The sequence below is a fragment of the Mizuhopecten yessoensis genome, unplaced genomic scaffold (genome assembly GCF_002113885.1).
Source record: "Mizuhopecten yessoensis strain PY_sf001 unplaced genomic scaffold, ASM211388v2 scaffold10603, whole genome shotgun sequence".
Lineage (NCBI taxonomy): Eukaryota > Metazoa > Mollusca > Bivalvia > Pectinida > Pectinidae > Mizuhopecten > Mizuhopecten yessoensis.
The window spans coordinates 2,248,241-2,264,519 of NW_018408629.1; the positions used below are offsets into that span (position 1 = coordinate 2,248,241).

General features: G+C 35.0%; 1 protein-coding gene across 1 annotated transcript; it reads left to right on the forward strand.

The window, feature by feature from the left end:
- The first annotated feature begins 17 nt into the window (after window positions 1-17).
- LOC110461380 (GPN-loop GTPase 3-like) lies at window positions 18-11,448 on the forward strand. Its single transcript, XM_021514830.1, has 8 exons — window positions 18-206; window positions 690-798; window positions 2,512-2,599; window positions 3,604-3,683; window positions 4,257-4,497; window positions 4,950-5,049; window positions 6,080-6,208; window positions 11,017-11,448. Exons 1-8 carry the CDS (start codon window positions 159-161, stop codon window positions 11,068-11,070), a joined length of 849 nt encoding a protein of 282 aa, XP_021370505.1. The 5' UTR covers window positions 18-158; the 3' UTR covers window positions 11,071-11,448.
- The last annotated feature ends 4,831 nt before the right edge of the window (window positions 11,449-16,279 follow it).

Here is a 16,279-nt window from a genome sequence, read left to right on the forward strand (position 1 = left end):
TCTAAAAATAGCCGCAGATCGACAATGCGCTTTACAGGAACGAAATTTGACATTGTAAGTTAAAGGTTCAAGTTGACAATGACCCAGTCCATGTGTTGTGGTGAAACAGGAACAGCGACATGAAATTTGTGTGAAGTGACTAGTTACTCGCTATCACGATGCCTCGTTACGGACAGCTTGTGATGGGTCCGGCGGGAAGCGGAAAGGTGAATCGATATTTTAAGATTACTTTCGAGTCCGACTAAAATCTAAATAAAATTTAAGTGATATCACAAGCAGAGATTTTATGATGTTAATTTGGAGCCTGATAAAATCATTTCTGCTGTATTTTCCGAAATTAATGCAAAAATTGCTCTAATTTCTCAAAATTATACTTTCTGTGTGCGATATTTCCCCAAAGTCACAAATCACAGGCTCTGTCAGAAGAGGTAGAAAAATCACCGACAAGTGACTGCTGGCCGTGGCATGGAAATTTAATGTTTGAATCAAAGCTAAATACATATAGCTAGTGAACGTTGGTAAAACTACATCAACTACAGTTGGTGAAATATTTTTACATTAAACATGTCAATTTCACACATACATTTTACGATATTACATATAGCGAAATTCATGATTTAATAATTAGCCTTGTTGATACTAATGTAAACATGTTTGTGTGTTACTTACTAATAACATGTTGTTTACAGTCAACCTATTGCAGTAACCTGGTTAGACATGGTGAGGCTATACGTCGCAATATACAGGTGGTAAACCTTGATCCAGCGGCAGAACATTTTGATTATCCTGTGTTAGCTGGTAAGTTTTTCTGCTCATGTTGGTTTCATAATTATGATGTCATTATCATATCATCAGATATATACACTGGTGTCTACAAAATGCTGATTTTCCTAATATCATGGTAAAATTACCCAACCATGCATGCTAACTATAATCCAACAATGCTGAATATAACCCAACCATGCTGACTTTTTACTGAAATTCACTTTAAATTACCATGGTTAGGTTATACTCGGCATTGTCGTTTTAAAGTCAGCACAGTCATTTAAAGGTCAGCACAGTTGGTTAAAAGTCAGCATGGTTGGTTTATATTCAGAGTACTGGTCCCTGAAGATTTTACCTGTGTTCCTCCAGCACTAGCCATGGCCAGCAGCAGGGGGTTTCACACCTCCTGAGCGTTATCTCTGATCACATAGAGGCAGTACTCATAGGTAAGACATCAATGGAAAGCCTGTGGCTTGTAGTGATGTTATTAATCTGCATTTCGTTAATTCATTGGATGATGATGGAGTGTACGAAGAATGGCATACATTGTATGAAATTAAATATATCTAGACAACTAGTGAAGTCTAATTGTCGCAATAGTATTAATTAATATTTACACATCGTAGATTTAAAGGACAGATAAAATTTGTGTGCATGATCTTTCCAGTGCAACTTTAACCTATTTTTAAAAATATTCAAACTTTTGGCATTAACCACTTCAGCTGATAAACTGTTCCAATTTGTGACAACACGGTTGCTGAAAATGTTCTTGGTGGTGTTTAAGCGGCATTGTTTCTTAAAGAGCTTTAGCACTATATAATGTTAAATATTACCAGGTACATAAAGTATACTTTAAAACAATTGTCAATCTCAGTCCCAATATTTCGACCTCCCAGTCTTCTTCAAGGGCGAAAGATAACAATGAATTTAAGTTACATCCGTCTTGCTTCTTCAGAAGAGGAGGAAATGATGTGTAGAAATGAGGTATAGAAATCATGATGTCACAATGACTCATTGAATCTATGACTTCGTAATAACATGACGTGACGTCAGAATCACTAGACATCTAAACAATGTCCAGAGTCAAGTTGCACCCATCAGCAGTTCTTCTAGATGTTGCAATGATGTGGAAATTTAGTGGAAACTTTCGTAATCCATATGTCCTCAACTTAAAGCCTATTGACTTGCCTTCCTTGTATACACACTGCAACTTTGCCATTCCCACATCATCATCTGAATGGTCAAAGAAATGCCTATTGATAGGATTTTATGTCTTCAGCCAAATGTCTCTCACATGTTCCTTGAATCGTTCCTTCAACAAGCATTCTGTTTCACAATCACATCACATTTTCTACATACCTGACCATAAAAAAATGTTCATATCAGTACACGACCAATCTGTTGGGCTGTAACGGTGCTGACTGGGACATGAATGATCTTTTGACACATGTACACAAAGCAACAACAATCCCTTCCAATGCCTTCATTGACAATTTTTTTGGTCTTGCTTTGTACTTGCACATCACTCAAACTACTTCTTTTTCTTTGTCATGAGTTTTGCTACAAGGAATTTACTTGAATATGGTTATGATTGATGTATATATTGTAATTAGACATTGCGAAGCTTCAAAATCAGAATCATGATTAATTATTTTTTTCAGGAGATGCCTGTATTCCTTTTACAAAAAAGTTTTAAAGTTCTTGTTTGGTGTCGTAATAATTTCTTGTATACTGGCTTTTATGCAGATATAAGAGAACTGATTCACCTAGATGATGCTATGGAGGATGAGGCTCTGAGATTTGGACCTAATGGTGGACTTATTTATTGTATGGAGTAAGTATGTTAAAACAGTATATTGTGGACTTTTTCATAGAAAAAACCCAGAATTAAAATTGAAACTGATTTATTAATTTTGGGAAAGATTGAAATAGTGCAACATGTTCATTACTTAGTAACTCTGTATGGAGTAAGTACCGTATGTATATGTTAAAACACTATATTTTAGACTTTTTCTTTCTAAACAAAAAAAAGGGGGAAAAAATGAAACTTAATTGATTAATTTCCAAAAAGATTGAAATACTGCAACATATTCATCACTAAGTAACAATACAAGTTTTCTTTCCTGATGTAGACTTCATAATGTCTCAAATTTTAAACAGGAATCATATGTCATATTTAGCATTACATGTAATATAATTGCTGACTGACTTGCACTTGAAAAGGAAGTTAATCTCATCATCTGTATCAGGTAAATCACTACATCTCGGTGTCTGCTATCATGGGCAATGTTCTGGTACCTATTTACAAGCTAGCAGAAGCAACATGCAGTAATTTTGCATGAGAATATTTGCTTTCTCTGATTTTGATTTTGAACAAGTCTCAGATAGTTTACAAACTGGAAATTAGATTTAAATTAAATTAAATTGAATTGATACTTACCATTTATCAAAGATAAGCATTTCATGATCCAATTTTCAAGTTGTAATGTTTTCTTCTCATCATTGATTTGCATTTTAAAAAAATCTTTAAAAAACCCATAACATTTTACTTCCAGGACAGGTTAGTTGGTCTAACAGAGTCTTGAATGGTCCAAATGGAGAAGGGTTCATTCTCCTTGTAAACAGAGAAATGCACCGTGTTACAGAAATTAACAATTTAAGAGTCAGGTGGTTCTTTTAGACAGGTCATTATAGAAAAAAATATTTGTGGTATTTTTTAGGCAGGTAGTCTTTATAGACAGTTGGTCTTAAAGGCAGGTTTCCTTGTACTGTGAAGTAATATTATGGAATCAACATGAACGAGAGAAATGAATATGCTGTGTTTGTGTTTGTGTACAGGTACCTGGCACAGAACTTTGACTGGCTGCAGGAACAGCTAGATGAGGTTGAGGATGATTATATATTGTTCGATTGCCCTGGTGAGTTAGCAAACTGGTATAGCATACTTTTTTTTCCTTTTAAACAAAAATCAGTTATAATTATTTATGCAAAAATTGTTTGGAGCAAAAAAAAACTGTAGTATTTGTATTTGTCCCAGTTTGTGTAGTACTCACTGACACATTTGCATTATTTGAGAGTGGGAGCATATTGTATATTGTGTATGAGAGTGGAAGATTGCTGACAATGAACATCATGCATGTTGGCTTTATTTTATTGAACTACACACAAAGTGGTGACTTCACACCCAAGTACACACAAAGTGGTGACTTCACACACAAGTACACATAAAGTGGTGACTTCACACCCAAGTACACACAATGTGTACCTCATGGTGAAAGGCGAGTTCACTATACACCGCCACACGACCACCTTAAATAAGGGTCAGCAAAAAAACAATGCAGAAGATAGGATATTTAAAATTGAGACATATTTTTGTGTTTGACCAAAGTGTCATTTTAGGTATCCTTATGTTTTTTTTTGATATCTGGATAGTTTTACAAACACACATCCTGAAACAGATGTAGTTTTAGTTTGTTTTCGGATGTTTCCAGGTCAGGTAGAGTTGTACACACACATTCCTGCCATGAAACAGCTGGTTGAGACGCTACAGAAATGGGATTTTCGCATCGCTGGTGTCTTCCTAATTGACTCCCAGTTCATGATTGAAGCATCTAAGTTTGTGTCCGGAGTGATGACGGCTTTGTCCACCATGGTCAATCTAGAACTGCCCCATGTCAATGTGATGACTAAACTTGACCTGCTCAGCAAGAAGGCCAAGAAGGATTTAGATAGGTACAATTTCTATTTTTTTTAAAGTATTTTTCTCTTTTTGCATACTAATGTAGGTTTGAAATTTAATATTTTGTACTACTGGAATGTTAATTCTGCTGAAAAAATATAAGTATCATTACCTTTATCAGTATGAAATAATACAGAGTTTTATTGAGATTATCAATTAAGTTTAATATATGCTGCCTACGTTTAAGAAAGATATTAACAAGTTTCCTATGGCAGTGGAACTCTTTTGTCAAGGCGAGACTGGTACATATTGCAGTAAAGGTAGTGTACATCCTTAACTATCGCCAACAAATACACCTACTTTTCTTATGTTGTTGTTTTTTTTATTCAAAAACTATACCTTACTGCTCTAAATATTAAAACTCATAGAATATATACTGTATAAAGTCTGTGTAAATTATAAAGTATTATCTTCAACATTCTTAAATACAACTTTTTTATAACAGGTATCTGGACCCAGAATTACCAGTTCTACTTGAGGAGGAATTCGATAACTTGAAATTCAGCAACAAATTCAAGAAACTCAACTCTGCCATAGCAACAATGGTATAATATTTGTTCTAAATAAATCAAAGAGATTTAATTAAAAGTTCTGTATTAAGCTGAAGCTCTCTCCTAATTTTTTTTATTAGAAAACATTAACTTACAGGGATTAAGTTAGCCACCTTTCTTTTAGAATTTCATTTCAAGCAGGTTGGAGGAAAACATTTCTGTATTCCACTGCATGATTGTAAGAGGTGACTAATTTGGGACCCTTATGCATCAGAGGTTCTTCTATGTGACACTGTTCTCCCCAAAATGTTTTGAAAGAAGCCTGGTATTTCAATATTTCTGTTAAAGCAGCACTCTATGTAAAATCAAAGCAGCATGGTAACTTTAGATTTACTATGAATATATAGCAGAGCAGATCTAGGGTAGCAGCATGGCAAGGAATTATAGGAGCATGGTGCCATGCTGCAAAAACAGCCTGGGGAGAACGCTATGTGATACAAAGGATACCAAAATTGAACTGCTGCCCCTATTGCATCAACTTGGACCACTATATTTTTCTTTCTCTCTCGTCTGTTATTTCCTTTCCTGGTGTCTCCGTATAGACACCTCTGTCTATGATTTGTCCAGATTGAATGCCATTCTCAGCTGTCCATCTTATGATATTTTAGTGAGATTGCACTATCAAATTTATAGAATGCCTCCATTATCTGTGGATATCATCACCACATGACCTTAGTTTATACAAAAGTTCCTTAAAGTATTTTGTTTCTCACATAAATTTTCGAGTCATTTGATTTAATGTAATAAGTGATATGAAGGTTTTCACTACCTGAAACAAAGAACAAAAAGTAGATGAATTTATTACATGCAAACTATGCTTTGGGAATCTGGGAATCGTAACTCATGGTCCAATGGATTTTTTTTATTTGGAAATTTTAGATAATCGGATGCTCAGATAATCTTAAATTTCAAAATCATAAAAAAGTTCATCAAACCTTGAGCTGCAACTGCATGCAAACGAAGTTCATGTTATTTTCATTAAAAGTTCAGTTAATAAAACATTCAGTATACCATTCTTTGATAGATTGAGGACTATAGTTTGGTGAAGTTTCTTCCCTTGGATCAGACAGATGAGGAGAGCATCAATGATGTCCTGTTACAGATTGATAGTGCTATACAGTATGGAGAGGATCTGGAGCCCAGAGAAATGAAGGTAGGTACCGGGTGCTACAATATTTTTGCTCAGAGTTTTGGCCTCTAGTGTTTTAAAAATATTCCCTGTGTTGTGTTTGGCAACGATTCCTTATATATTTTATTGTCTTGGTAGACATGCATATCATAGGGAGATATTCCGATTCGTGAACCTGAAGGGAGCATATATGCTCTAAGGATGAGCCTTATATTGGAAAGGAAACAAGTAATGTTACACTGGGAATGAGGAAAATGTTAGAAAGGAAACAAGTAAAGTTACAATGGTAATGAAGAAAATGTTAGAAAGTCGTTTTCGCAAGAGATGGTAATATAAGTCGAAATGGACAATGCATTGGTTTAGACATCGGGTCAGTATACATATAAATTTTTCGAGGGATTCCTTAAGGATTTTGTCCTTCCCAACTTTCATTGTCAATTTATTACGCTAGCCATACTTGGAGTTTCTATCCACCCAGTCGAGGGGCAGTGCAGACCCCATAAGGACTTACACAATCATAAGAATGTCAGTGTTTGTATTCTAAACAGACTTTGACTCGAGATAACTTTCTACCGAGGAGGAGAAGGAGAAAGATGATTATTTTGATTTTCATTTGAAGCTGAATTCTATCACAGATCTCTTATTATTCAAGCCAATTCAACAAGGCAAGATATGGACAGCTGTTCTCGGGTGTCCTAGGGAGGCTCATCCTCTGTGCTTGCTATGACTCCTTGTCGGGCATAATTTTGACCCTATCAATGTTTTTTGGTCAATTAGATGAGAATGGAGTTTAACAAGCGGTCTTTGAGGGATTCAACTTGAGACCACAAAATTCGTGGATGTCATCCAAGGCATGCTTGTTCCAGTCTACTCAGCTGTAAATGAGTATGTGGTTGGGCAGTGCTAGAATTGTAGAATGCTAGCTGTGAGCGCCGAAATGGCAGCAACGGCTGTATGCTCCCCGGGGAGTTGAGAAAGATATTAGCTGGTTGCAAAGGCCCTATAACCACGGATAATAATTTGTTAACCGCTTTGAGACGACCTTTGAACTAGGTTGTAATAAAGCGGTATATAAGAACCTCAAATAATTATTATTATAATTTTTATTGACTGTCAAAGCTAAGTCAGGAAAGTTTTTTGACCTTCTTAATATGCTCTAAAACAACAAGAACGACACTGGGTTGATGACCACACAATTAAGCGCAACCCAATAAAATGACAAGCTTCAGAGTTAATGAGTGATTGAGAGTCGTCCATATACCAATTGTAATAGTGTTCCTTGAGGACCGAATTTGAAGGGTTGAGTCAGAATTTCATTTTTTGCAAGGTGGTAAAAAGACAAAGTGTGTCTTATTCCCGTCACTTGAACTCGCAGGACTTTTGTTGTGACACATGTTAAAGATCTCCAGGTAGGAGCTAGTATGCAGATGTTTCATGAAATGTGGAGGAGTGGTTACCTTCAACGAGAGGGCTGAGCAAACTGTTCATGAAGGACTTCACAAAGACATAGGGAGTCTATAGAATATGTTCAAGAGGCCGATATAAGTTCCTGTTTTACAGTTCGTTTCTGTTGTTCAAAAGTTCAAACAGAAAGTTCCCGCCACTCTTCAATATCAGGTTCTTAAATCAGTATGTTGACAGTCTATTTGATATATAGCTTCCCTGATAAACAGGACACTTACCTTCATGTCCAATTACAGACAAAAATAGCCGGTTTCCTAGGTTTTGCATAGAAGGAACACCTCAGTCTAGAGCAATGCCTTTCATCCTTAGTTTTTTGTCTTATAATATCCCAAAACTGATCAGGGTAGTAGCGGCTTTTCTGAAAAGATACCGTCATCACTTTAACAAAATATAGAATTATAGAAGACTGTCTGATGAAAACAAATGATCACGAAACAGCTGCCGATTCAATTTATCAGACGATGTCTCGGACAGACACTGGGGTTGATTGTCAACAGGGACAATCAGTGTTGTATTCTGCACTAACCATAACCCATTTTGAAGCGGCAGGATAGGTTTGCAAAACCAACATAGGACAAACTCGACACAATCGAATTATAAGCAACCTATTTACAGATAACGGACTCATTCCAGATTATACAGTGTTGCGCCGGGATCTCATTGGTCGTCTGCAAGTGTGCGTGGCCTATTCAGCCATTAGCGTTGTAGTGACTTACAACTCGAGCAGTCCAAGTTACTTTTCCATTGAGTGCGGGACCCATTTACCTCAGATTTGAAAAGAGGCATGACCCTGAATCTGTCACCAATGGAAGTTACCCTTTAAACGAATGCCTCAGTTTTGGGCTGGTGCAAACAAAAAAATTATTCCCACTAACGTTGTTGATACCATAAGTCATCAGAAAGGTTTTCAGTGTAGATTGTGTGGTTCTTTTAGTGTACCCACGATAGTTCTTTTGAAAGGGATTGATGCTCAATCTGAGGAGCTCGATCAAGCTCAGCTAAATTGGCTTAAAGACTTTGTTTCTTTTAGGGTTGACATTGGTAGCCAGAGAGAGGTTTTGTTTTGTTTTATATTGTTTAATGTCCTATTAACAGCTAACTTCATTTAAGGACGTGTCTCCATGTGAGTTATGTATGTGAGAAAGTGATCAGGTGTTTGTCTATTACGAAATCTCCAGTTTCCCAAACATATCGGACATTAGAAGACATGGGAGCCCATATTATTCAAAGTTTTCATCATGCTAGAGACGAAACTGATTTGAAATTATGTCCATACAGTGTTTTTCCCAGTAAAGTATTTAATACAGTTACAATGTACATTCAGTCAGAAAGTTCCAGTTTCCGAGATTAAGTAATTAGGGTACTGGCTTGGTTTCTTTTATTTATCTAAGGGTCTTTCTGATGGGGAAAGAAACTATTGCTAGAACAGTTGTTTAACAGTCAGTAGTTGGCAGAGGGACATTTAGACAATACTGTGTTGCAATGATACTTCTTTTGATTTGTGTTAATTCTGGCTTACATCTTCTGTAAGTTAAAGACTTAAAAGTGATTTTTGTTTTGCCTGAACATGCAAGGGGGCTGGAGTAAAATAATAGTTTGTTTTAGGTATACATTCTCTGCTTGCGAAGTCTACATAGATACCCGCATAATTTTGAACCCTCCTTACCAACATCTAGTTTTCTTGTAGGAGAGCTTAGTATCAGATATTTGTCCTATTATACACTTTCCAATGACATTTTGTCAGACAATTCTTATTTGTAATAGTTCCTGCCGATATTTCTAAAGATCACTCAAGTAGGAAGGTGAAGTGACTTCATGCATAGGTAGCAGTATACAGTAGAGGGTTGTGGCCATGGGTGATATTTTTGTTAAATGGCTAACCCCTGTATAATGATATGTAAAAAAAATATAAAAATAAAACTGCACTAAAATTGGTATAAGCATGATGAAGTGGGCTATGTGAGCTTCACATTTGTAAAAAAGAAAGAAGATTTCTTTGGTTCGAGAATAAAATTTTGGCCATAAACAGAAAGGGTACGTACACATGAAAAGCAAGCTTTACAGGAGGTAAAATTTTGACAACAGCACACGACGCAAAATTGCAAAAAATCAAGTTCTACAATTTTACTGCGACCCAGATAATTCTGCAACCAGGTAGGTAATCTTTAATTTCAGACAGAGCTTAGGAAAAAAATTACTAGTTGTGGGGGTCAAATTTTGGGTTAAAAATAGCAACTTTTGGCATTTTTTGGTAATTTTTGATAACCATGGTTTTCACACAAGTGACATACATAGAAAAAAGAGGTTTATACACTTCTCAGTACTTTATATGTATTGTAAATGTAATGCAGTTTACAAATATATATGCATGTATATATGTGTTGTGTAGGGTAAATCCGCTGTGTTTACATTTCCTCGACATGTGCCTTGTTTATCAGAGTCGGGCCATTTCTACTGTACACTGCTACCTTATGGCTTTTACATTATGTACATAAAAAAAAAGATTACAGATGATGTGAAGATATTTTTCCTCTGTCACAATAAATTGCATCCAGAAATTGGACTTTGATATAACGTTGTGCAGTTTGATGATGTTTTCTGAAGTATATATATCAATATAACTCTTTGTTAACAAGTTTTGTTTCCACAGTTAGACTGAAATAGTATATTGTGCAGATTAAGGACGTTTATTGCAGATTTTAAGAAATCAATTCTCCATAGAAAATCATTGGTTCTAGTACCTTCTTGGACTATGCTACTAGACACATTGAGATTTGTCCCTCAAATTCAAGACATTGATTTTGCAAAGACAGCCGTTACTTCTAGTAGTTGCACAACGGTACTGTAATAAGCAGGATAAGGCTGGTTGATGCAGAGCTAATATTTCTGTTCTGTAGACAACCATTAATGATGATAATAAGACTACTGTTAACCCTTTCAACACTGTAGACCATGATGGACTCATCCATATCAATGCATGGTAGAGTCTACAAAAGTTACATGGTACTGTGATAAGCAGGATAAGGCTGGTTGATGCAGAGCTAAGATTTCTGTTCTGTAGACAACCATTAATGATGATAATAAGACTACTGTTCAGCTATATTATAAAAACCAAAACCCAATAATTGAATGCAAAGTGTTTGTGTTTGATCAATATTATCTTTCCTCTTTTTTATTCTGATTTCTGACTGTTTTATTCTGATTTCTGTCTGTTTTATTCTGATTTCTGTCTGTTTTAGGATGATTTCTGTCTGTTTTAGGTTGATTTCTGTCTGTTTCATTCTGATTTCTGTCTGTTTTATTCTGATTTCTGTCTGTTTTAGGAAGATCTATCAGATGAAGATGATTCTGATTTCTGTCTGTTTTAGGATGATCCATCAGATGATGATGACAACGACTTTGACAGGGGGATTGATGGCTGACATTATGGACTACTGATGGATGTTTCTGATGCATGTTGTGCGAAAGCAGGATGAAGAAAATGGATGAATCTGATGAATCTGGTGGATGGAATATTCGCTGATGAGTGACATATTCGCTGATGAATGACATATTCGCTGATGAATGACATATTCGTGGATGATGTGTGGTACATTGTGAGTAACTCATTTACCCCTGAAATTTCATAATGAACTATTCCAACCTTTGAATTGGGAGAGTTCAAATTTGTCTTCAGGGGTGAATGAGTTACATGTAATGACATGGAGCTGTTGTTTGATCCATGTCTTTGAATGAAGTATGGATATTTTACCTGTGTTACATTTTGTATGGATCGACTGTAATAAAACCTAAGGAACTTTTATTGTATTTGAGGACTTGTGTATTATAATTTATCTGTTTACAAAACTTTCATCTCCAAAAATCTAAAAATATTAGATTCTTGAATTTACCCAAATTTCATCCTAAAATATTTCCAAATGAAATATATTCATTGACATTCTAATTATATTCATGTTACAAAGGAACATCTGTCATATTCATTAGACTTTAAATGACAGGGGCCCACACATATTAAACTTGCTGGTTTCAAAATGCATTTCTTATGAGCATTTCCAGATTTCCATGATATGTTTTATATACAAACTAAAGTAACGTTTCCTGTTTTATTTATCAAACGCTTTCGTTATCCCAGTTTCCATGGAGAACCCAAGTTTCCAAAATATATTGGATACATTTCTCCAGTTTGTAGTTCATACACCTTATATCGCAGCTTTTCTTTATCGACAATTCTCTTCCCATGTCATCATACGGATGTTTTGTATCATAATTCAGTCCTCTTTAGCTATTTGTTGCGGTAAATAAAACCCATAGCTGTTGTATATTTATCCCTTTTCAGTGCTAACTATAAAACCCATAGCTGTTGTATATTTATCCCCTTTCAGTGTTAAATATAAAACCCATAGCTGTTATATATTTATCCTCTTTCAGTGCTAAATATAAAACCCATAGCTGTTATATATTTATCCTCTTTCAGTGCTAACTATAAAACCCATAGCTGTTGTATATTTATCCCCTTTCAGTGCTAAATATAAAACCCATAGCTGTTGTATATTTATCCTTTTTCAGTGCTAAATGTTTGCATGTCATACATGCGTAGATATATTTGTTATTTAAAGAAAAACTGTATTGTCGTCATAACATTTATTTACACAAAACTGTATATAGCACTTTAAAAAGAAGAAATTAGGTTTGACATGAGACTTTTGTTGTTTTTAGGTCACCGCATTAGAAATTTCATTGATACTTCATGGGAATGTTACTGACATCTTCCTGACCAAGTGTTGTTATTTTTCGGGTCGATCAGAAATCCAATATGGCCGCCATTTTGAAAAACTATTTCAAACTTAAAGTCAATTTCTGTTGGGACGATTGAACTGAAACTTGGTAGGATTAAAGCAATGATCGACTCATGCTCCTGACAAAGTGTTGTTATTTTTCGGGTCGATCAGAAATACAATATGGCTGCCACGGCTGCCATTTTGAAAAACTATTTCAAACTAATTAAAGTCAAGTTCTACTGGGCCTATTTAACTGAAACTCGGTAGGAATGATCGACTCATGGTCCATACAAAGTGTTGTTATTTTTCGAGTCAATCAGAAATCCAATTTGGTTGCAACGGCCGCTATTTTGAAAATAAGTATTTCAAACTTAAAATCAAGTTATAATAGGTCGATTTAACTGAAACTCGATCTAGAAATGATCAGCTCATGGTCCTGACAAACTTAAGTTAACGTTATACTTAACTATTTTTTACTCAAATTGGTACTTAATTATTTCAACAACAAAAATAAATACTATAGGACTCGGGTGACCGTTAAGGCGCATGGGCCTCTTGTTAACAAGTCCGGTCATTTTTCCAGAAAAATGTATCCAAATCAAACGTATTCTAACAAAATGTATTCGACAATAGGTATATAGAGAAGAGTTGGAAAGGTCAAATACTACATACTAGATTTTGATTCAAATTTACCGCGCACAACAAACATTTAAAAAACCTTATCGACCCTGCTTTTTATTACTGAAAAGTTGTTTATAATTTGTATTAATTTATATAAAAGATGCACTTACAGCAGATGGAAAATTATATCAATAGAATGCCCTCGTGCCAACAAAAACGTAATTAGAACTCAACAGCCGATAAACTAGCGCAAAATATGAACAAAAGAAAGATTTACATGGAGAACATTGAGAATACGACCAGGTGTGTCGGAAGAATTGCGTCCACTGCCTCGTGGATGACACCCGCCATGTAAATCTAGTTAAAACAGGAGTAATTTCACGTCCTTACTTCCGAGAACTCGAGTGGTGACAACAAACCACACGGCACACTAATTGGCATGATCAAAAACATCGACTTTCATATCGCACAAAGAAATAGCATATATTTCCAAATGAGATAAGGATGTCGACCGTAAGGAATTATCCATAATATTCATCAACCTGCATCTTTGGTTACCCATTTATAAGTTGTCATCAGCAGTCTTCACATCTGGTACGAAAATCAAGGTATTCGGAAATCATACATTGTATGAAACATTAAAATACTGTAGACGTTGTTTTACAGATAGGTCGTGATTTGAATACAGAAACTTCTGTCATATGTATTACAGATACAGCTGGGAATAGCTATGGTATGCTTACTGCGTAATATAGCATTTGTTCATGGACATTTTGCCGTTACGTCCAGCAGCAGAAGAAATACGTATAATATTTGCGCATGTTCTCAAAACTTCAAATGATCAAATGTGTAAAATTGTTTTAGGTGTAAATAATGGGGAAAAATAATAAACTAAATATGATTTTAAGAATTGAGAAGGTTCTCAAGGCTCGGAGTCTTGTGCAACCATGACCATATCCGATGGACGCGAATGTGATCTCTCCGATAGCTTAGATCCTTTAAAAGTTCCTGTATGTTGTGAAAATCACAATAATGTCGTGTCATGAGGCTATTTAAAGTGGCGTTCACACGATTGCTTGCACTAATTTTTGGGTGGGATTTCGTGGACTATGTCCATTCTCTTGTCTTATGGACAAGTTGTTAGGTAACTGAATAAATACTTTATGAAATTTCACAAGTGTAATAAGTCATCATGTTATTCTGGTAAATTGTCTCAGGAAATAAAAACAAATGCGAACAAAATCACCTAACTGTGACTCATAAAAATGTGCGTACGCCGCTAACAAAGATAACGCACAATAAAACTGGCATTTGGCTGACCATGTCATAGTTGTAGATAAAATATAATTCTATCTTACTTAAATACGGTATCGTCTCGCCGAGAGTAATAAGTGATATATTGTTTCTGAAATTATCGCCCAAAGCACCAAGTCCGCCAGATAACTGTGCAGACAGCAGTCCATTGGAGTACCTATTTGTAAAATATCCGATATTTTTATCCAGAGCTTCCGTTGTTCCGGAGAACAGAAGTTTCCGTGTTTTTAAGAATTTTATAACGCATATAATTTATAGCACGGCATTTCTTTATCGACTACATGTACCTGGTATTCTCATGGTATAATATCAATGTTTGTTATCCTACTAATTTATTGCTTTCTGAGCTTTTTCTTGAGATAAACGCGAACCCATCACAGATCTTTCATAACCATTATCTGGTCATTCAATATTCCATAATTTGACTTGAAGCTTGTAATGTTCCTGTGGGATTCCATAGGTCAAAAACCAAGCGATTCACATGCGTAGGTTTAGCTGTTCAAACATGTATTTACGTCATAGCATTACATTTTTCGCCCACTTATATATGTTTATAATAACCATTCGGTTTGACTGCTAAATGTATTGAGACTAAGTTTTAATAGATTCAACTATGAGAATGATGTCATAGCAAAAGTTCAAAAGAGCAATATCTATTTTGCATATATCAAGAGCAATATCTATTTTTAAATGATTCTTTTTCCGGCTGAGCCGTTTACGATTTTGTGCATGTATAATAAAAACTGAAAAACGTTAAATTGTTTTTACAAAGTGCGATAATGTTTTAAAAAAGACGGATTCTCAATCAATATATTTTGGACAACTTCCAGGCATAATTGAGTTTACGTGTTTAGTAGAATTATTTTTTACCAAGTTACGGAATTTCTCTAACGGAATTGTCAGAGCTCCAATTCGTAATGTTCTATTTTCGAATAAAGTTATTATTCGTTTCGGTTTGTTTTGTTTTCGTTAAGGTTTACCTTACACGTGCTCCCGCAGAACAGCGGCTTGAATTCAGCAGAGCAGTCCATAGAATAATCTTCCAAACCAAATTAAGAATGATATAACAGTCTTCACGTTTAAAAAAAATCTCAAGAGTCACCTATTGTCTCTTTACTTAAATGGATAAATGAACATTATCAATTTCATGATAATAAAAAGTTTGGTATTGAAATTCCACAGGACACTGTCAAAACCTATAATGTAAGGTTCCACATATGCTGTTAGTATATGCAAGATATTGTTGGACATACGTTACCATAGACATTACAACACATGTAATTCTAGTCAGTTTACAGTAATCTCAGATTGTGTTTGTAGTTTGTAGTTATATCATATCATTGTTTTATATAATCTCTTTATGCATTCATGTACTTTATGTGTTTGAGGGCCGCATGGCAGATTAGTCTTGTACTAAATGTGTAACCATCTTTAAATAAAAAAATTAAAATAAATAATAATAATACGCGTACGTGTCAGTAACTGCGTCACAGGAATAAAATATTTCCATGACAATAATTCAGTAGTGAGATGAGGAAAGCAAAGTGTTAATTGATCAAATGAATGATGTACGAACACTTGTATTATTAGTATTATCAAGTATTCTGTATAATATAACAGAGAGTTACGTCACTAATAAAAATCACGTCAACGTAGGCATGTTTCGTGATGTATTAATATACACAGTTAATTCTATCTGTTAATGTTTAAAATATGTGTTTCGCGATTGTCTCACAGTTTTTTTAAAATTCATGTTTGACCATTTTTTTTAACCAGCTTTTCGACATTTTATGTGTTAGGATGTATGAAAGAAATAAAAAACAATTCTACAGATACACAAACTGAAATCAAGAAATTTCTTGTTATGTTTTACATTCTATCATGTTTGCTCGTGCGTGCGTTTGTGGGGATGTCATTT

Bases quoted from the DNA above. Each gene is read 5' to 3' on its own strand.
- LOC110461380 (XM_021514830.1), top strand. From the start codon at position 159: ATGCCTCGTTACGGACAGCTTGTGATGGGTCCGGCGGGAAGCGGAAAG. The intron at 2,600-3,603 runs GTAAGTATGTTA...GTTTGTGTACAG, and splicing joins GGACTTATTTATTGTATGGA to GTACCTGGCACAGAACTTTG. The intron at 3,684-4,256 runs GTGAGTTAGCAA...GGATGTTTCCAG, and splicing joins TATATTGTTCGATTGCCCTG to GTCAGGTAGAGTTGTACACA.